Below are 14,850 nucleotides of genomic sequence, written 5' to 3' on the forward strand. Positions count from 1 at the left end.
AGACTACAAAAGCAGGTTAAGGCAGGCCAAGCTATCTCCCAAACTCATCAACATGGGACACATCCTGAGACCTTGCCTGTTCCTATTTCTTGTCTGTCATTGCAAGGCTTATTGCTGAACATCACTTGTAGGAAGATGTTTTGGAATTTTGACTGCGTTACACATTTACCATTGTACCATCCAGCCACTGTCAAGTATCAGAGTGGATTGATTCTTGTCTTCCCTACTGCCTTTAAAAAGTGCTCCTGTTTACATGGGAGAAAAGCCTTGCACTTGTGTCCAGTAAATACAACTTGCCTCAGACACTCACACTCTGGCAGACCCTACAATGATACAGGTCAGCTGTCAGAAGTGCAGACAAAAAAAATCTAGTCTGTAGAAGGGATGTAAATTTTGTATTAAGGCAACCTACAATTACATTGCTGGTAAGCAAAGGGGAGAAGCAAGAGCAGGATGCTTTCTAACACTTGTGAGAAACAACTGCTCACTTTGAAAATTTTAAAAGGTTTAATAAACCTTAGCAAAAATACAACAAAAGGACTACATAGGGAAAAATCTGCAGCACTGGGAACTGCCCCTCATGCATACCACATGGCTGGTTCATCTTCAGGATGGATGCTCAGTCTTTTATACCCCTGGGGGTTGCATCAGCCAGCTCTGGCCCCTCCCAATTCTCAGTCAGCTCTTCTTTGCCATTTATCGGTGGAGACTGCTTTCCTGTGACTTGATTGGAGATCATGCTGCACACCTAAGCACCAAGCTTTTCCATTCCCAGCTGCCCCAGGTAAGGGGCACCTGTGCACGCCTTCTTTTTACCTGTCCTAGACAACCCCAGCTGTCTGATGGTCACAATACAGGGGGAAAGGGGACTATGGGGAGAACAGAGGGCATCTAAACCACAATAACATAACTATACACCACTAAAGCTTTTCTTAATATTCACACAATAGTCATCCCTTAATTGCAAGAGCCAATCATCTCATTATCCATTTATAACACACTGATGAAGAAGAAAAGAGCTAAAATGTATAAGTTATCCTTTTCCAATACTCTTCAGTTTGGTGACAGGAATTCCATAATGGTTTTGGCAAACATATACACAAATTATTAGAAACTGTCTTGCTTCTTGGAAACACACTTGCCTGGGTTCAGAAAGGATTTGGATTCAATGCTTTCTGAGTATGAACAGTATATCAACCAACAGATGAAGTTGCTGGATTGCAGAAAGATCTGTTTTCAAAGCAAAGGTCTTGAGGCCATAATGCTATGGTCATCTGACCCACAAAAGGAGGTTCACATCAAAAGGGGAAATCTTCCCTTTCATTGTGACTTTCGTCACAAAGTCACAATGGTTTTAAGATCCAAATGAGTCCAATAAAGAAGAAAACTATTTTCTTAAGGAATGGTGATTTCCTTGATTTAGAAGAGAGACTGGTTTGCACATGTTGACCTTCACTGTGCTTCTACATCTTGCTAAGACCTCTTTATGCAGTGCTTAAGTCAGTCAGCTGGATTTTTGCTTTATTTTATGGAACACTGACTTTTCTTATTCTCTGCCAATGGTAACAATATATTTTCTGTTGGTTGGTAAGTTTTGCATCCAATTATTAAATACATCAAACTATTAATTCTTTATATCGGTGACATCAATCCACTGACCTGATGTAATTTGCTGTTCTTCATTAATTTCTTGCTCTTCAGCTTCCTTGAAGTTTTCCTTGGGGTCTGTTACATGAATGAAGAAATTGTGCTTGTCTTTCATTACTTTCACCTTTATCAAAGTTTCTGTAAAGCAATAGAATACTATTATTGCTTCCATCAGGCTTCAGAACTTACTTGCACCCAAATAAATGGTGCACCTGCTACTTTGAGTAAAGCACTCAAAAAAAAGAAAATTGCTCATAACTGGACTGAATCATGTAGTAGAAAACCAAGGTGACAAAATTAAGGTTATCTGAGTTTAGACTAAATATATTATAAACTTTCTGATAATTAAATCTGAGAGTCTGCAGAAGACTCTGTGGCATAGAGATATTGCATTTGACTGGAAAAATAATTTGAACATCCTGGAAATACAATGCATCAGTTACCATTGAAAAAATAAATATGAACTGATTTTTCTGCATTTCTAGTTTTCTGGTACTTCATTTATCTATCAACTGTTAACATATTACAGGTAACTGTAAAGATTAATGATGATAGAGCCTAATATGGAATTTCTTTAACTGAAGTTTTACTGCTGAGACATGAAAAACCATTTCTGGATTAAGAAATTATTCAATTAGTTAGCACTGAGTCAAAGCAAAACATAAAGAAAATAAGAATCACTTTTTACAAACTCTATCTTCTCTACTTGAATCTGTCCTCCATCGGATGGGAAAAGATACCGATTGGTTCCTGATACTTGAATGATATCGTCCCCTGTATTGTAGCCCTGAAACTGGAAAAAACAAGTTTTAAATTATCTGTAAATGAGAAAGGCAGTACACATGAAAGAGGTAAATGAAGGACAGACCATCAGGATCACACTGTACTGCTCAACATCTTTTGCTTAGCTATTGAACCAATATAAAAAAACCTTGAGCAAATATCTAGCATGCCATAGTCATATCTAAATAATTTCCCCGTTACTAACTGAGGTAACTTCTTACATGTGAAAACCATCATGGAAACTGAACAGTAGCAAGGAGACTGGTGAGTTAACATACACTGTGAGAGAAAGAGAAGTTCTGATCAAGTACAATGCCATGGGATCACATAAAGGTCAGGTAAAGATTCAGCTTTCTGCCCTCTAGGTTTTGGAATTCAGATACTGTAAATCTAATTAGATTGCTATGCCTTCCACAGTGCTACAAGATGGAAAAAATTATGTGACCGTATTCAAATAAGTCCAGACTGAAATGCCATCTATTTCTGAGTTTAAAGTCTGTACTTAAGCAAATTTAGACTGAATCACATTGATGTGTGCAAGTTTTGGATGCATGATTGACTCTACAAATATAAGGTGGTGCAAACTGCTGAAAAACTGAACAAAACTAGTGAAGAGCTCCCTCTGTTAGTGCAACAGGCAGAAAAAGGAGAGCTGCTTTGTCCATTGAACTGTCTAAACATGAGTTCCTGGGATTGCCAGGGACATGAAGTACAATTACAGTTTAAGTTTCATGTGCCTTAATCTCCAAGAGTGAGCTGAGATCCACATTTCCTGTTGCACACATGCCAATGGAGTTACTTTATGAAATATGGGAAAACTATGTATTTTAGATTAGGGCACTTCAAGAACATGAATTTTGAAAGAGGATATGTAAGAAATGGTGATTTCCAGTGTAGGCAGTCAAAATTTCAACTAGGTATAGTAGTTCCTTACTATGGAAGATGGGACAACTTCTTATGTTCCCCTTTCCTATCCTCTCCCAGAAAAATATCACTTGATCAACTTACGTTTGCGTTCATGTCATATTACACTAAAAAAAATTAATAATCTGGTGTAAGATAATCTTGAACATCAAGAACTGCTTTTTAAAACTTTTAGAAAAGGATCTGCTGCTAAAAAACAGAGGTAACAAGACCCAGTTAGGCTTAATTTGCCCTGAACTCAAATTTCACAATAGATAATAGCTCTGCTGTAATCCTAAATCTGTATATAGTTAACACTTTTCTAATGTGGTATAATAATACAACTCCTTACCTTATAAACTTTCTCAGAACATGTTTCTGGAATGCTATGATCCTCCTCAAGTTCAGTGGCTTTTGCTGACTCATTTTGATACTTGTCTTCCAAAGGTCTTCTGTTTGATCCTTTATTTCCTTTTTTATTTCCTTCTTTACTTCCTCTTAAATCCTGGCTTTTCCTTTTACTTTGCAATTTTTCTTCCTTTTCTTGTTCTTCTTCCTTTTCTTTTTCTTCTTCCTCTCGTAATCGGTCCTGCTCAATCTTCCAAGCCTACATTCAACATTAAGAATTAGTCTGTGTTTATCTTTGTACTACAAGATATTTCATATGTGCACGCTGAAAGGAGTAGAAGCAAACAAAACCAAAGGAATCAAAGTTCTAAGCCAAAACACATTTCCAAATGTGTCAAAAGTCTCACAATATCACACACCAAATTTTGGATAAAATTAGTGATTCACTCAATCTACAACAGCAGCCATTGTTGACCACAGGAAATGAATCAGGTGATTATTCATATCTTACATGATCAGTCACAGGAGAATGATTTTGTTGAATACTTTTCCACAATGTTTACCACCAAACCACAATGCATCATTGGTATTGGTTTATTCCCCAAATGCAACTGTGAGATAAAATGATTTTATTTTTTTACATAAAGAGGAATGACTTGTCAATGCCAAAATTATCAGCTTACATTAGAAAGACATTTGAGATTTTCTGGAGCATTTAGGGTTTTGTAGCCCTTTACAGTCTAAACATATTGAAGGAGAAGTGTTTCTGGGGAAGAAATGGCAAGCATGGAGAATTACAAGTCAGGCATTAGCCTCGATTGAGCTGTGACAGTTAACCTCATTTCCTCTCTATATTCCATATCAGGACTTGAATTGCACAGCATTATACACTGTGAGGAAGATGAGACATAATATGTCTGTGAGGAGTCAAAAAAAAGAAAAAGAATACAATATCAATAAAACTAGATTTGTGCAGATTAATGGATAGTACCAATGCTATGACCAAAACAACTGTATGCTTAATCCCTGCCTCAGCCAGAAATTTATTGTGTAAAGCTGGACAAGTCAATTAATCTGCAGTGAATTTTCATAGATCCATCTATAAAATGGGATTCTCTGACATAAGGGAACTCTGAGGTACAATATTGACATTCCCTAATTTCAAAAAGCTGTAGACAGTGAAAGTACAGTTGGGTACACAAGTATTTCCATGAATCTGGATCTTATCTTTTCATACCTTTAAAATTAGAAGACTTCAGTAACTAGTAGGATATTATTCACAACATTCACTTCCTAGTATTGCAATTATAAATTACTTTGGAATGCCTAGTCTAACTCCAAATAGTCTTCTCTTAAGAAAAAAACATAACATGACTCATAATCATTAAGGACTAAATTAAAGAAAATAACATATACAAAAAATAACAAAGAGCAGAAAGACTAGGAGGATTCAGTCAAGCCCATGTACAGAACAAAGGCTCACCTTTCTAAGAAAGCAGTGCTATCTAGTCCATTTCAGAAACATAAATATTTTTGCCTCACCTTTAGAGAATCTTCTCTGATAATGGGACTTTCTTCTTTCTTGGATTGAGACTCTATTACATTCTCAGGTTCAGTCGTGCTGCCTTTTAAAAGTGAAAGGGAGAATAAGTGGGTTTTAAATACAGGAAAATAAAATAATTTTTAAAAATGGGGAAAAAATGTGCAAGAAAATAAGAACGTATATTTAAAAATAGGAAAAGCATAATAGTACAATAAAGCAAACCTTAAATATATTTAGAAATAAAATAGAAAGTCTGTTTAGGTTAGAAGAAACTTGAATCTCATAACTGGGGACCAAATCTCATAACTGGGGACCAAATAATATATCAACAATTTGTGTAAAGACTGGCTGTCTGCTTCTTGCTATTGAAGACTTTGCTCTGGCAGCATTTGTTTGTTTTTAAGTGAGCCAGAACAAGCTCAATACTAGAGTCACAGACGTTACAACCTTTCAGGACAAAAAATCCCAAATAAATGCTATTTGGATATTCAAACCTTCACTAAAGAAACACTCACCATAACCTTCATTTACTATTACAGTTTTACAGCATCTATGACTTAATGAAAAGGGTATCTTACCTAAGTGTATTTTATACTATGCTTGGATACCCCATACTTACCTTCTGGAAAAGGTGATTTAAACTCAATTAAATTAACACTATCAGAAACTTCTAGTTAAATTGCTTTACATGATAAAGTAGAAATTGCAGTGTCAGTGAAATTGAAAACACCCAAGAACACTGTTGCCCATCTGCGTGTTCCAGCTAGAGGTGATTATCTCCTTTCAGCAAGTACTCTATGAATCAAAACTGTCATGAAGCACCACATGGGCAAGATTCAGTCTAGCTCTTGTGACAGCTAGAGATGTACAAATTATGATTTAGTAGTCATAACTGTACTTTTAGTTTCCAAACTATAATCAGAGGTGTTAACTGAGTTGAGGAGTAATGTTTCTATTTTTGTAAATGCTAAATGCTAGTCCTGGGAGGCTTCAAAGTGCGTTCTCAAGAAAGGCAAAAAAGCAAAGGTTAAGCATAAACAAATCACTGTTAATACCATTTAAATATACAAGTAGAAAATTTTGACAGAAGTTCTTTTTTGTCAATAGGGGTTTTCAGATTCTGCTGCCTGCTGAACAGTTATTGTATGAACAGCTTACAATTTTCACTACCCAAAATGTTGCTTGTAATTCAAGTTTGCTCTGCAGTCTTGTCAATTCAAGTTTCCAGTTTTAGCTTCTAGCCCACAGCTTCTGACTTACGGCTTTTATCCTGCCCTTTAAAAAGGAATTTTCCTGAACCATGTTGCCAGCTTTAACTACTGCTCACCTCTTCATATGTTCAGTCATCTGAACAGATACAAATTTGTATGTAATTATTAATCTCATTAGACAAGCACAGCTATTGAAAATGTAAATTGATACTAAAGCTGTCAGTTTTCCAAACAGAGAAAGATGCAGAATATATAAATATATACATTTAATTAATTCCAAAACATATTTATGCCTATATTTATGCCTATGTCAAAACAGTGTCATTCTATGAAAAAACACATGCAATTCTGCTCTGAAAAAATCTGTGTCTCAGCACTTAGAGTGAAAAATTAATTTCCTAGAATACATAAAAAGATACCCGCTTTTGGCTTTCTAAGTAAAGCCAGTTTTTTTGACAGCACTGACTGACAGTCCTAGAGGGCCTTCTGCCATGGCTTTTTCCAATTTAAAAGACTCTATTTCCTTACCCATCTTCTCTTTTTGGTATTTAGCTTCTTCCTCTTTCACCCAGTCTTCAATTGAGTTGGCCACCAGCTCAAGATAGTTTCTGAAAAGCAGAATATTCCTCTATACAATACAATACAATACAATACAATACAATACAATACAATACAATATAGTACAGTACAATACAATACAATACAGCACAGTACAATACAATACAATACAATACAATACAATGCAGTATTCACTAATGTGATTTCAAGTCAAACAAGATCACTTGGCTTCTCAGTTTCTTATACAAGTATTATTCTATAATCTTTGAGACAAAACTTTCATTTGAAAGGATTTCTCTCAGTTTTTACAGGAAGTAGTACTTTTGCTTATTTAGTATTTGCTTAGTATATGTTACACTAGGAATTCTGGTTATCCTTTCTGCAAAGAAATGTAAGAAACTTCTCTGCCAAAGAACACGTGCTAAAGAAAAATCCAGGAAATTAGAAAACTTAAAGACATTCAGTTCCAAAAGGTACAGACTCATTGTCAACCTTACTGTTTTGCCACTGAATAACTTATTTTCTTAGCTGCTTTTGATTTATATTGATTCTTAAAATATGCTTTACTTGTTTATTCAGAAATGGAAGTACTATTGTATATAATGCAAGCTCTTCTTTATTGGTGTGACAAGAAAGGTGTTTGAAAATTGCCATCCAAATCCAGATGAGAGAATCAGTGTACCATAACCTGCCATGAATTAAGAATATTCACAAGTCACAATTAAGTTGAAGTGAGAACTGAAAAACAAACTGATCCAGAATTTGCTGCTGCCATCTGCAGTTGCATTGTCTCATCTTCCAAAGGTATCTGACATGACTGCTCAAGTAGCTCACCAAACAACTGCTCTCAAAAAAGGAGGAAGCCTGGGAATCTTATATGCAACTGCCACTCAACCCCTCATTCGGAGTTTTATCACAATTCTTCAAAGTAAAATTCTTCATGTGTGCAAAATTGAAAGGAGCTTTTGAAGAATGCATCAGATTCAGTTGCTGAGTATATATAATATGATATGTGACTTCATGATATTTTGTGTTTACAGTTCAAGATGATTCAATTGTATTCAAAAACTCTGTGTGTAGCGGAGGCATTTGGGTATGAACATACAGATAATACAATCACTTCTTGACCTCATATCAGTTTTAAAATCCTTATTGGAGCAGTCTGTCCAAGAGAATTAATAAGTCATGTACACAGGCTGGGACACACAGTTCAGGTAAAGCTTCAAGATATACAAGACTCTCCCAGCTTCTGCAACGTAGGTGGAGTTTGCTTTGGGAAATTTGCACGGAGAAATTGTTGATCATATATACACTCAGTAGGGAGAAGGTTATTCTGTTTGTATCTGAAGAAAAGTGCACAAGCTATAAAAACCTATGATGTTGAAAACAAAAGGCAGAACTAGTCTGGAACACAGAGTTGCCAGTACTGGAATAACTTGAAGATGAATATATGTTATAAATAAAAAAGAGACTATTCGTGTGGAAAATATTTTAGGCCAATGAAACAGTCATTCAAAGTCTAAAATACACATTCTATTAATATGTATTCTGATGTCACTACTGCCAATGTCTGACTCAGAAGCATTTCTCAGAAAGGATTATTCTTTTCCAGTAACTTGTGTAATGTGTTTACTATGAAACTATAAACAAATGTCATTAAGATTAACTTTGAGCAAAATAATGGTTTTGATAATGCCTGAATTGATTTGGCTTCCTGATAGAGTGGCCACTTATTCTAATCAGAATTAAAATGTTTTATATATACACTTATCATTGGAGGTATATGTGTCCATGCCTTTGGATTTCCTTACTCAGTGGCATCCATTAGATTTCCCATGCAGACTCCTGCTGCCTACCCTTTAAACAGCATAATTTCTGAATTTTTGAATGTTCTACATGAACTACAGGATCTGATATCCATAAAGAAGAAGGAAGGTAACTGGGATCTCCAGGAGCAAAAGCTGCTGCAATATCAGAAATTATATTTCCTCTTTGCATGAGAATTTGCTGTAGCAGGACTCAAATAAAAAGAAATTATTCCATGATTCTGTAACCAACTGATTAGCAGATAACAGATTTATATTCCAGACAGCAATAATGAGCTGTCACTCTACAAAGACAGTCTGTAGTCTATAAACTGTCCCAATAAAGAAGTAACAAGTGAACACAGATGGAGAACTCTTATCAGAGAAATTTTCAAGCTCTGCATCTATTGTGCATTTGTAACACTTCTGTGATGAAAGTGTGACTCAAAGCTATATCGAAAATTAGAATGATAGCAATTTTAGTAAAATAAAAAACAATAAATTGTTACTAAACTCATCAGGAGTCACTTATTTCTTACAAAGGTAAAAACAAGTAATACTACTCCTAATTAATAAGTAGAGTTTGTGCCCATTTCTGGCAACTCAGTAGGATCTGGAAGCTAACTGCAGGCAATAGCTTGAAGCACTCCAGGTATTTAATGAGTGTCTTCTACAGAAGTGTTATGTTGCTTAGAAACATACACTAGCAAATATTTATGATACTTTTTCTGGAAATCTGAAATGATCTTTAAAAGTAAGGCTGAATAAAGTCTAAAAATGTGCTGATTATTTTGCAGAGTATAAGCAGGTATCAGTGGCACATAACAGAAGCAAAAGAGGACCTATAGCTCTTCAGAAATTCTAAGTAGCATATATAGCAGTGATGTTGAATATCTCTAGGAAAGAAGAGCAAATCCAAACCATCTTGTCAGTGTTCATGCCATTTTCTTTAGGAACTCCTTGCTGCTTTGAAACAGAAGCTGGTGAAAAGTCACTGGACAAAGTAGGCATGCCCTAAGCAGAAGTTATCTTTAATGTCTAAGCCTTGATTCAAGGGGATGTGGAAGAGTAAGAAGTAGAAAGCACACAGATATATAATGCAGATAAAATGCATAATTTCTCATTTAGACGCAAAATTAGCAGCTTTTCTTTTGCAGGTATCAAGAGCCTTTCCTGTCTCTCAGCTGCTCTTGATCTATTTCAATGAATGCCCTTTCAAGATGACCAGCCAATCTGAGGTTTTACGACCCCAGAGATGAAGAGTGGCTGTTTCAGGGACAAATGCTTCCTGAGGAAGTCTGGTACCTCCCTCTGCTCCTACAGCACCCATGTGCTGTTGGCAGGAGGTGTTTCTCAGTGTACACAAACACCAGGTCACACATTAGATGTTCTGGGGTGTGTGACCTGCTCTCTGGCGTTTGTTCCAAAAGCGTATGGGTCTCCTATGGGTCTCATGGCATATGTGTCAACTCTGCCCAGAAAACCCAAATGCACCAGGCAGCTGTTTTGTGGCACCAACTTTTTATGTTTAGGAAACTTGAATTAGGCAGCTAAAGTCCAGTGTCACAAAGATGTGTAATAACTGCTGGCAGAGTAAAGAGTTCTGGGTGCCAACAGCCCTTGAATCCACTGACCCTGTGCTTGGGTCTGTCTCAATGAAAGACCCAGCTTTACTACATCTTTCACTTATCTTTTGGGGAAGATTTTAGCTGCTATATAAATGCAAAACCACTGACACCAGATTTTGTGGATCTGCCCAACAAAACAGCCAGCATTTTTTCCAAGGAACTTTGAATTTCTGTTGGTAAATATCTTATGGCTCAGGTCCTATTCCCTGCTAATCACAACAGCCTGTTTTCATGGCAAATAATATAAGTCCAAATGCCTGGAAAGCTGAGATGGACCTACAGAGAGCTCTTTGACTGATAGCAAAGATACAAAATACAATACAAAATATAGCTTCAGGAAGGCACATTTTCCTTATTTAGTGTTCAAACATATACAGGTGTCAACAAAAGCTTATTATTAAAATTCCCATAATATGATAAATGAGGCACTACACACAGAAAAGGATACCTGCAAACAAGCAGGGGGGAAGTATTTTTATACTGGATAATTTGTTTGAAATTTTATTTGATAAATCTAATTAATTCATAGAGCACTAGAGTGACATTGTTAAAGATACCTCAGCTGTCTCCCCATGATATTTTGATATTTTTACACATCAGTACATGGACAGTTGTTCTATTTTCAGTAGTTGTATCTACATCATAATTTATATCACTGCTTTGGTGCAAAAATGTGTTCCAAAATAAACAGGTCCACTAACAAAAGAGCTAAAGTGGACATATCAACCACTTGCACACCTCTAACTGGTGAGCAGGTACTGATAAGGAATTAAGAAGAATGTGTTATTCTGTGGGAAAAAAATTCTAATATTAACAAAGGGATTTGAACTTTTCTCAAAAAAAATTCCCACAAAATCACTCAATTTTTGTATATATAATAGAAAAACCTGATAAGTATATACTTAGACAGAATTTTTTTTAATGTTCTTCACCTGGAATGTCCTACAATTTTCTTGATGTGGCATTTCTAATGATTTTATATGTATGTGTACGTTATTTACATTTTGATACTTGATGATAAGGAGCTACACTCTGCATTATTCTTACTCAGAAAAGTTCAACAGAATTCTGTTGATACAGCACTGTTTTTGACTCACATGACTTTCTTTGTCATAAATGTGTCACATAGTCATTTCTAAGCTTTGCCCTAAGGCTTAATTAAAATGGCTTTAATTAAAAATTACTGTGAAAGGGACAGTGAAAATTAAAATGGCTTTAATTAAAAATTACTGTGAAAGGGAAGACAAAATCCATTACCTGAATCCCACATTAGAGTGCAGAGCAATATTCCAAGTCTCTTGGCTCTGACGATGTTGATTCATGGGATTGTGAAAAACCATTAGTAAAGAGTTATCTTGGCTATGATAAAAGGAATCAACACATCTGTATTCTTGGGATGCTGTATGAAGAACCTGAAAAGGAAAGGAATAAAGGTACATCTTTCCTGCAGATGGTAGCATATGTTCAGAGGCTACACAGCACAGCTTTGAGCAACAGGTGCTCCAGAAAACTGTCTTGCAAGATGTACCCAAAGCATTTGGATTCCAGCAACCTGAATTGTTCGCGTAGGTGGAAATTGAAACTGCATTGCTATTCATGTTGAGAAGAGATACCAACTATACTTCACCTTCTGACCGACCATGAATGAAAAAGTTCAGCTACAAAAAACGCAAATAAATTAAAATATTAAACAAATACTTTAATAAGTTTAAATAATAAAATACTTAAGTAAATAGCAAATAAAACCAGAATTATCATATACCAGATAAAAAGAAAACTAATTTACTTTTTTTTGTCTCAGTTGATTTTACTTGGTATTCAATTTGCTTTATCATGGCCTGCACATCTCTGAGATTTGCTGTGATCTACATTTTTCCTCTCTGCTCTGTACTGCCCCATAATTTTCAATATTTATATTGCCTGCAGGTTGAAACTTATTTTATAGTCATAGGTAGAAGAAAGCCTTCTTATAAATTATTATTTTTCAGAACTATGCAACTGAAGGTTCTAGAAGGATCTGTTCTATGATCTTTCCCGGAACAGACTTGAGGTTGATTAAGTTGGTAGATCCCAGGGTCCTCCTTTCTACCGTGCAAAATGTTTCTCTTTATCTAGTCATCTGGGACTTTATCTGACTGCCATGACTTTTCTTTCAAAAGGTTATTTTCAGTTTCAATAAAATGCTATTTTTTATTTACTTTCAGTATATTTTTACTAGACTCACTAATTATTGGTAGTTGAAGTAATATTAGCTGCATTTATTTATTAGCAATATTTATGCTGCATAAGAAGGGATGCCCCATGCATTGAAATGCATGACTAGACTTTAAAATTGTCACACGAAAGTGGTGCTGCAAAAGTCCAGGCAGCATTTCCTTCACCCTTGTGTAGCATGTGTGAGGTTCAAATAAGAATTACAACCTCTGAAGCTCAAGGCAGCACAGGAACTAAAAATCCACTCTTACCAAGAGGATGCCTCCCAGTTCAGGCCAAATACACCTGAGCATATCTTTCAGATTTGTCCTTCTGTCTTTATGCAAGTTTTTAGTGCTTAACTTGCAAGATTTCTATAAATGATGCTTTTAGCCCTTAAAGGGTGAAGTACTGTAACAATCAAATTTTCTATTTGCCCATGAAACATACACTGCATAGGCATTTGCAAAGGATGTTTTCACATCCACTGCACTGAGTCCCAAAACTGCTACAGAGGATGACCCCTAAGGGCAAGGTCATTTTATCTCCACCACACTTTCAGCTAAGAGACTTGCTGCCAAATAGGACAGCTCCACTTTGGCCAAACCAGGAAATAAAAACCTGTTACAAACTAAATTTCACACAAAGAACTGAAAAATAGCTATAGCCCAATGATTTTTGGTAAAAATGAAAAACAAAACTGAATCAATTATTGAGCAGAAAAATACCCTGAACTCCACTACTATTACTTTATACAGGGTTCTGAGGGAGAACTGTACAGATGAAATTGTCAGTTCAAAGATACCTGATGAAGAACATGTGGTTGAAAATGCTCTTCCAAACTCCAGTCTGTCAAGCAACGCCTCTGTGTCTTTTTTATTTCTTCTAATTTTGGTCCTAGGCCATAATTTTCGAGACTCACCTCAAAATACAAGAAATCAAAATAATGAATATCAACATTTCAGTGTCAGTATTAAATTGACTGTAATCTTGTTGGATTAATAGACAGCATCCCATGTTGCACCACAGTTAACTGCACAATGATGAATATGTGCAGATCCATATGGTACTGTTTAATAAAAAATACAATTACATCCAAGCAGGTCTGGTTTTGGACATTTTATGACAAAATAATCAAAATACTTTCATTATTAGCTTATATGTTTTTGAGTTCTGTAAGCAATCATGAGTATTCAAACATGTCCTATGATGTAATTTTAAAATTGCTATGTTTATTATGGGATGTATGGCAGACAGGTGATTCTGAAGATGCCAAACTACAGTGTCTTCTAGTGTGACACAGTTTGACAATTTCTTTTAAACTTTCACGTTTGTATTTGTCCCCTGGTATTCAGCAAAGCCAGAACAGAATCATCATTAACAGCTTCATCAAAACCTGTCACCTTGGATTTCAAAGAAAGTGATTTCACAGTTCCGAAAATTATGTCAGTATTTTCCCAACATCACAGAATTGACATTTGCATGCAGCATTGCAAAGGAATCCCCAGTAACATGGCCTGGCATAGAGCAGTATCTTCTGTTGCCTCATATAAAGCCTAGCTGACTCCATTCCTCACACTTGCCATATCAGAATAAAGATGATCCAAATCTACGTTCAAAAGAGGATAAACCGGATCATCTTCTTCATCTTCGTCACTTGTTTCTGTATACCCTGCAAATTGAAAGAAGAACTTAAGAATTGTTCCAGAAATTTCAGCCCTACTAAGGTTGGAGTAGTGCAATTTCTTTAGTGTCCCTGATGAGATTGACATCAAGTTGAAGCTTCCTTTATTCACACTTGTCCTATAATTACATTTTCAGCTCTGCAATGCTTCTTTACTAAGAGAGCACTTTAAAACCCAGTGGCAACAAGTGCCAGATAATTAAATAAAATTAAAAGAAAAAAAGAAGAATTTATAAAACCCACTCAAGTAATCCTTTCTATGTGACCCATGCTGGCCCACTAAAAAGAAGTACCCTCCAGAAGAGGTAGCCTCCAGATTCATAAACAAAGAAACATTTTTCTTCATACTTTAAAAAGCATTCTTTTGCACAAATGACATTAAACTAAAAGGCAAGACCAATTGTTCTGCTATTTTCACACATTTTTTGACAAATGCAAATTTAAAAGTTTGAATGAATTTGGCTTACAGATCCATAAGCTACTGACAGAATATTAGCTCTCCTGAGGATCTGACATTGTCATTCCATTGTTGCAATGAGCATCTGAT

The 14,850-nt window shown here is 35.7% G+C and overlaps 1 protein-coding gene across 1 annotated transcript in view; it reads right to left on the reverse strand.

Moving 5' to 3' along the window:
- Nucleotides 1-14,850, reverse strand: part of SPAG17 (sperm associated antigen 17) — an 86,681-nt gene that overhangs the window by 31,230 nt on the left and 40,601 nt on the right. The window contains exons 15-22 of the mRNA XM_064702783.1: nucleotides 14,203-14,291; nucleotides 13,425-13,541; nucleotides 11,684-11,838; nucleotides 6,964-7,043; nucleotides 5,224-5,306; nucleotides 3,686-3,940; nucleotides 2,329-2,440; nucleotides 1,660-1,785 (exon numbers count right to left, since the gene is read on the reverse strand). Coding sequence (XP_064558853.1) covers nucleotides 1,660-1,785; nucleotides 2,329-2,440; nucleotides 3,686-3,940; nucleotides 5,224-5,306; nucleotides 6,964-7,043; nucleotides 11,684-11,838; nucleotides 13,425-13,541; nucleotides 14,203-14,291 — 1,017 coding nt within the window. The remainder of the gene's footprint in view (nucleotides 1-1,659; nucleotides 1,786-2,328; nucleotides 2,441-3,685; nucleotides 3,941-5,223; nucleotides 5,307-6,963; nucleotides 7,044-11,683; nucleotides 11,839-13,424; nucleotides 13,542-14,202; nucleotides 14,292-14,850) is intronic.

Source organism: Zonotrichia leucophrys, chromosome 1 (assembly GCF_028769735.1).
Source record: "Zonotrichia leucophrys gambelii isolate GWCS_2022_RI chromosome 1, RI_Zleu_2.0, whole genome shotgun sequence".
Taxonomy (NCBI): Eukaryota; Metazoa; Chordata; class Aves; order Passeriformes; family Passerellidae; genus Zonotrichia; species Zonotrichia leucophrys.